Here is a 7,749-nt window from a genome sequence, read left to right on the forward strand (position 1 = left end):
CATGACCCCATGTTGGATACATAAGGACCACATGTTAAAATGTAAAAAAAACAAAAATGATTTGTTTGTTTAGACAGCTCTTAAAAAAAAAAACTCAAAATCTGATCTGTGTCACTTTAGAGTCACAAATCACAATTGAGTCACATTTTTTTAGTACCAGGATTTGAACTGAATACTTAAAAGTCATACAGCCATCCTTCTCTTTCTTACTGTGTACACAGTATATAATCAGAACACACTGTACACTACACACATGACGCTAATCTACACATTTCCTGGGCTCTGACGCTGGGCTTAGTCTCTTTCTAATCCCTTCATCCTCAGTGAGAGTACTTCTTTTCAAGACATTACAAGTCTTGTTTTTTTCGGACTAGTCTTTTATCTTCGTATGTGTACGGCAGTCTTACTTTGCTTGGGTCTGCTCAGTAGACAAAACTCTCATATATCTCACAGTTGATTTATTGTTGTCGTTTTGTATTTGATATCAAATTTGTCTCAGTTACTTAGTAAGACTATTAATGTGTATTTATTGTGCCATCACGTCTTGTGAGAATCCGCGTCTATTACTGTTATGTACTGTCGTGTTTTGTTGTGTGTGGTTTATTTGCAGGTATATGTGATTTTGCATGAATTATTCTGTGTGTGTGTGTGTGTGTGTGTGTGCGTGTGTGTGTGTGTGTTATGTAAGCTCACAGCTGGGTCGCTTCCTCTGTCCCAGCTAATTCCTCTCTTACTGGGTCATAAATGATGCACAGAGCAGCAGTCACGTCTCCTGTGTGCATACACACAGACATGCAAGAAGTAAATATACAAAAAATATAAAAAACTGTGATTATTAAGCAGGTAAGAGTTATTAATGTATTATTAAGTCCTTATTAATAGTTTGTTGACTTTTCATTAGCAGTTTTGAGAGCAACAGCTTCCCTATGCATAGAAAGATGAGAGTTGTGGTTGTTTTCTCTCTGTAGATCTTCGAACTGCACGAAGACGTGTCTCGGGTCGCGACTTTATCCATGCTTTACCCTTTTCATCCAACTAAACTGTAATTCTCCAAATGTGACAAAGAGGTATTTCAGTATTTATAGCAAATAGTCCACCTTCAGACTCCTTTAACAACCCATCCTGTTTAAAATTCAGAAACTTCTTCGGCATGCTTAAAGACGAAAATATATTCCTTTTTTTAAGCATGTCTTGGAAAGATTCCTGAGAAGAAGGAAACAAACAGTAGTCATAATAACGGCACCACATTTTGGTTACATACCTTTTATTCTAAAACTAAGTAAATCTATTTACTTCTTGCGTGACTGTTTATGTTTGTGTGTGCCGTTCAAGTCAAAGCGGGACTTTTGAACAGAGCATTAAAAACTCCCTTTATTTCTCTATATAATCCGCTGCAACACTTGTACACTTATCCGAGTGTTTTACTAGTGCTTGGATACCGTCAAGGTAGAAGGTTTTTCTCAGTACACCAGAGCCATGATCTGATCCTGCCTCACGTCTGAAGCACTGGCCTCCCAGGGACTCCTTTCAAATGGCTTGAAGTGAGGTCAGGACTGTACACAGGGTGTTGCAGTAACTCCTAGCTGAGTCCCTGTAAAGTGCTGGAGTGCTTGAAGTCTTCTGTAAACGTCAATCATTTTGCCCGAGAACTTTCATCACAAGTCCCGCACATACAGGATCTGATCATGTTGTGTCTTTTTACAGATATCTGGTCTCTGGGCGTGATTCTCTACATGCTGGTTTGCGGACGGCCGCCATTCCAGGAGGCCAACGACAGTGAGACTCTGATCATGATCATGGACTGCCGGTATTCCGTCCCGGATCACATCTCCGCGGAGTGTAAAGAGTAAGAACGTCACTTACATATACTCTCGCACACTCGCACACCACCTCGTCTAATGCAGAATGCTAATCAGGATCTGCGTTTCCAATCTGCGTCTCCAATCAGACATCTGGCTTACTGGTTTAGTTAATGTTTTCATAAACACCTGTATATAACATGCTGTATAGCAGTTAAGATAAGAGAGCATGGTCCGTCCATGTATCATCAGTCAAAAAAATGCTTCCCTACAAAGAGACATATCTGTCTTTGTGAATGCCAGAGTGTTCTGTCTCCAGTTGAGGGAGGTGGGACACCTCGCTCAATTGCCCAACAACAGCAGCTTGGCAGCACCAGGGACCCTCTGATTAGCCATCTAACTCCTTAACCCCTGTGTGATTCCTGCCCAAACATAGATTATCCCCTGTAGATTACCTTAAACGTTGTTGAAGATGTGCGAAGCACATATACAAACATGATTGGGGCATCGGTGGATGGCCAAACCCCAGCCACTGGATGCAGTGCCCGTCCCAAGCCAGGATAAAATAGAGGTGCGTCAAGAAGGGATCTGGCGTGGTCCGCTGTGGCGACCCCTCGACGGGAGCATCTGAAAGACCACCACCACCACCAACAACGTAAACAAATATGATTCCTTTGAGACATTTGAAGACAGTCAGCTGTGTCTTTTTGGTCTCTTGCTCTTGCTACAGTAATGCACTTTAAAGGAAAGGTGCTCTCTTGAACATACATGATCTGACTGGTTCCCAGTTGTTACTCAGTTGTTTGGCGTTGATACAGTAGCATCACTCGGGTGACTGCACGCAAAAGCCTTAAAAATGTTGTAAGAATTTGGAACAAAACGGCATCACCACAGGGTAAAGAAGGTTCATGGAACATCTGTCTTCAAACGTGTTGCAATATTACATCATTTTAACATTCAGTATGACGAAAGCCAAAGTTGTAATGTTTTATTTTTTTTTGCATTTAAGACCGATCCCTGGTGTTTCCGGTGTGAGATGCAGTTAAAGGGAAACATCACAGTCTCAGAGCATCGTGTGGTTCCTATCACCCTCACACCAAACTTTACACTTACTTGCAATCTTCAGCAGGACAGACTCCAGCTGAACATGCTGTACTACCGCTGTACTTTTTTTACGTCTCCCAGCCCATCGGAGGACCAGCCAATCAGAATCGAAGAGGGAAACGATAGTGGAAGCTGTCCAAAAAATGTTCCAGGTCTCCTTTGGAATTTTGAATCATGAGCCAAGAGACGGTGTGGTTTGGATCAGGATGCTGGCAGGTCAAGGCAAAGCCTCCGTTCAGCTTTAGGGCGTTTTAAACAGTACTTTCCCACTGAGTTCATCTGCCAGCAATGTGTTGCAAAAAAAGTTGCACAATGTGTAAATTGTAGCGTAAGCTTTACCAAAATACTGTATTAAATAAAAATAAACAATATACAGTAGTAGCAGTCAAAATATTCTACACAAGAACAGTATGGTGTCAAGTGCGTTTGCAAAACCCATCAGGCAACATGATGACGACCAAAACGTACCTCTGCTGCAGAGGAGAAGTTCATTTACAGTTACCAGCTTCAGAAATCACTAATTAACAAACAGCACCTCAGATTAGAGCCATTATGAAGGATTTACAGAGAATAAGAAGCAGATACACCTCAATATCAACTGTTCAAAGGAGATTATTGTATATTTTGGATGCCTTGGGTATTGTTTTATAATGTAGAAAGAAATAAAAATCAGGAAAGGGTACAGAATTAGAAGGTGTGTCCGAACTTTTGACTGGTTGTGTGTGTGTGTGTGTGTGTGTGTGTGTGTGTGTGTGTGTGTGTGTGTGTGTGTGTGTGTGTGTGTACATATAAACAAGACAAAGAACACAAAGCAAAAAAAGCATAGGCATAGACATCATTATAGCAACGAATCATGCTAAAGGCGCAAACACCAAACATTTATTGGTTAATGATTCATAAAATCTAAAAGAGTCCCCCGCATCTCCAAGGTCAAGGGTTCGAGTCCCACCTTTAGGAATGTGTACTGTATGTGGTTGTTGCTTGTTATCTCCGTGCTTGGTGGGTTTTGTTTCCGCCCACATGCACGAGACGTGCAGATTAAGTTAATTGGAATTGGAATGTACAGTATGATATTATCATGATACTTACTGTAGGTGTCTATTCGATTTGTATTGCGATACTTTGAGTATCCTGATTAACATGAATACTGTAAAAGAAAAGTAAGAAATAGACAGAGACCCATTGTTAGTATTCTGATTTTGTACAATTTTAAAAAGACATAGCTATTAATTTGCTCCTACTCCTAAATAGTTTGAGACCACATCAATAACAAACAAAAAAAAGAATTTGTTTCATTGTGGTGATACATGAATTGCAAAATAAAAATAATTACGATACATAATACCGAATCGCTTTTTTATCCCCCATTTGTACTTAATGTTCAACTCCGATCATCAAAGCCATGAATTCAATGAAAGGGCCTGTATGAGGTCACGCTGTTGGGATTTCTCCATGGCCGAGTTATTTGTGGAGAGAACATCCTCAAACCCGGCTCTCTAAGAACAAAATGGAGAAATCTGAATCGACTGATTGTACCTCGGAAATCTGGGCTTGAGGCTGCATGTGGTTGTGTGACATCTGGGCTCGACCGCACAGCTAAACATAGAGGCTGGGTCACATGGGTGTTAACCCTCCAATCAGACAGTTCTTTAACGGGAAAACGTTCTGTGTAAATAAGAACGGCGATCTCCTCAGGGAGACGAGCTGAAGCTCCGGTGGGAATATTTCTGCCTCACTGTGTTTCTTATTGTTTCTGGTTTTCTTTTTTTTTCTTTTTTTTTTTTCTTTTTACACTCCACTCTAATTGAATATGAATCACACTGAATGTTAAGTTTTTGTAAAACAAGCGTGACATCATTGAATAAATCATGTCCTAAGGATGTTTCAATCATCGGTGAAACACTAATGTAGGATGTAGGAAATTAATACTTATATGATAACGGTTTAGAACTTTTTTATTTTTTAAAAAGTTTTAAAAAAAAGTGGTTCATTGGTGTTTCTAGTGTTAGAATGCTGGGTTTGGGTTTGCGCAAGTCAGTGAACATATTGTGCCTGAATAATGGAGGAGGGCTGCATCAGGAAGGGCTTCCGGGGTTAAAAAAAAAAAACCTGTACCAGAGGAATTTCCTTTTCTTTAAGAATAAGAATGTACGTCGTTCTAACAACTTCACACCGTGTCAGTCAGTGATCGAATTCCTGTACAAGATTAAAATGAACATATGTATACATGCACGATGACTTAAACAGGATCTTTGAGGGACTGAAGAAGAGATCACTGTCGTCACTACGGCGCCTCATTCATTCCATCTGCTTAAAAGGCAGGAAGTTGTATGTTAGGAAGTTAGCTGTGATGATCCTTCATCACGGCCGAAGCCTTCCATCAAGTCAGGTCAAGTAGGCTTTATTGTCACTTCAACCACATCCAGTTAGTACACAGCGAAAAAAAACAACGTTCCTCCAGGACCAAGGTGCTACATGCAACATAAATTTACAACATAAATGAACAAAAAACTAACTAGCTAACTAAAAAGCCTAATTAGCTGGCTAGCTGAGACAAGACCGATTGACATGACAACGTAAATTATCAATATAAATTATAAAAAAAAAACTATCTAGCTAACTTAGAGACCTAATTAGCTGGCTAGCTGGGAACTATTCTATGAATGCAAATGTTGCTTAAATGTAATGAGCCTTTAAGTGTTTTTATTTTTATTTATTGTTTCATTTCATTGTCACGATCACAGGCTAAAGGAGAGAAAAAAAAAGAAAAACATAAACTCGAACTTCTTACTTAATCTTCCTTTGTTAAAAAGATCAGACATATTTTTCGACCTGATTCAGAGACGGTGATACAGCGCAGGTCTTAAAAGAATTCATTGCATATATATATATATATATATATATATATATATATATATATATATATATTTTTTATCATTAGATTAGTATTGGCTAATGTATTATCTGTGTGTGATGCCTGTGTCGTATCTGAACGGCAGCACTGGGATCAGTAAGACATTGGTGAGAATTTCCGTCAGAGTGCTTTCGAGTGTAGATTGAGGAAAGAGTTCTTCTTGCATGTGTTTGCAGATTAAGGGGTGGCCGAGGCGAAGAGAACATCTGGTCTAATTATACCATTTAGCCCCTGGATACACACACACACATACACACACAACCTTAACCTCGGTAGCATTTCAGTTTGCTATGAAAAAAAATAATTATATTTCGGTATATTTGATATCCACAAGGGTATTATAACATCCCCGATCATACATGCCTGCACTCTTGTGCACACACACACACACACAAAGTGGTATGGCTCCCTCTACTGGTGGTGCTGATTGCATGCGGTGCCATGATACACGCTCTGAGTGCATAAACGGATTCTGTGCAGTGCATAAACACAAACACTCACATTTTCGCAATGTCAGATCTCATCTTTTCTGTTCCCTCCGTTTCCATCAGGGTCGCTCTGCAGGTGCTCATGAATATTTACGAGATGTGAGAAATAACCACTTTGTTTCATTCACAGCCAGATGTGCATATGCTAATTTAGCCGCCTGTCAGCGAGACAGAGGGAAAAAATGTGAAAACTGAGTCGGACTGAGAGACGGAAATTAAATAAAAAGTAGATGGAAGAGAGTGAAAGAGAAAATAGAGAGAGCGGAAGGGAGGTATAATCAAGCTTGTTTGTAAAAATTAATTTTTTTTTTCACTCGTTCTGCTCCAGTAATCAGCCATGACATTTTCTTCTTTCTTTCTTCTTTTCCGCATGTCATCTTTTTTTTCCCTTTCACCCATTCAGTACTTTTCCACTCTCATTTTCCTCCTAATTCTAATTGCTTGCTCTAAATACCGCACACTGTTACTGTCACCTACGTCAATCGTTAACAAAGAAACCCTTAACGAGAACAACCTCGTAACGATCCTGTAACTCATTCCAGTCTTCTGTTTATACGACTCCTTTAGTCTGATCTCACGGATGCTGCAGAGAGATCCGTCGAAGCGAGCCCCTCTGCTGGAGATCGAGTCTCACCCGTGGCTGCAGGGTGTCAATGCGTCTCCGTCGCCCGTCTCTCCTCACTGCAGCCTGTCTCCTCAGGAGCACGAGCTCATCCTGCAGGCCATGAGCTCCGGGAACATTGCCGACAGAGACACCATACAGGAGTGAGTGGAGTCAGTAATGTGGTATCATATTGCCGAAGCCTAATGCTGTCTGAAGTAAAAAAAAATTATAATAAAAAAAATGTGTATATATATATATATATATATATATATATATATATTATAAAATAAAAAAACTGCATGTAAGATTATCCGATACACAAGTGGTTTTTATTATTATTTATTGATGACTTCTTGTGTTTTATGGGCTTTAGGGTCTCCAAATTATTGACTCTTTATACTGGATAGGTTCTAAATTGAATTGGAAAAGACCTGTTGTTAATAGATAGATTTGTTAACATTTATAAAATAATGAGCTAATTAAAATATGAATTTATATTTTAAATACATTTTGAAAAGCAAACACAGACCTGCTGCTGTTATACCTGTCTACATACTGAATAAAATAGATAGATATATAGGGTTTGTAATAGATCTGTGTTTAATTGTGTGTGTGTGTGTGTGTTAGAGCATTGGAGGCTGACCGGTATAATCACATCACAGCCACGTATTACCTGCTCGGAGAACGCATCCTACGGGACAAACAGGAGCTGAGTGGTCTCAATCCGGAGCAAAGAAACCCACAGTGAGTCACATACAGAACATTCCATCCTAAATATATACTGTAAGGCTGGCATGCATCATGACACTCCCTAAAATTATCAAAACATTAACACAGACG

At 39.6% G+C, this 7,749-nt stretch overlaps 1 protein-coding gene across 1 annotated transcript in view; it reads left to right on the forward strand.

Moving 5' to 3' along the window:
• snrkb (SNF related kinase b) overlaps positions 1 to 7,749 on the forward strand; it is a 37,670-nt gene that overhangs the window by 22,989 nt on the left and 6,932 nt on the right. Inside the window, exons 3-5 of the mRNA XM_053505039.1 lie at positions 1,705 to 1,846; positions 6,873 to 7,070; positions 7,537 to 7,653. Of these exons, the coding sequence (XP_053361014.1) occupies positions 1,705 to 1,846; positions 6,873 to 7,070; positions 7,537 to 7,653 (457 nt within the window). The remainder of the gene's footprint in view (positions 1 to 1,704; positions 1,847 to 6,872; positions 7,071 to 7,536; positions 7,654 to 7,749) is intronic.

This window comes from Clarias gariepinus, chromosome 10 (assembly GCF_024256425.1).
Source record: "Clarias gariepinus isolate MV-2021 ecotype Netherlands chromosome 10, CGAR_prim_01v2, whole genome shotgun sequence".
NCBI lineage: Eukaryota > Metazoa > Chordata > Actinopteri > Siluriformes > Clariidae > Clarias > Clarias gariepinus.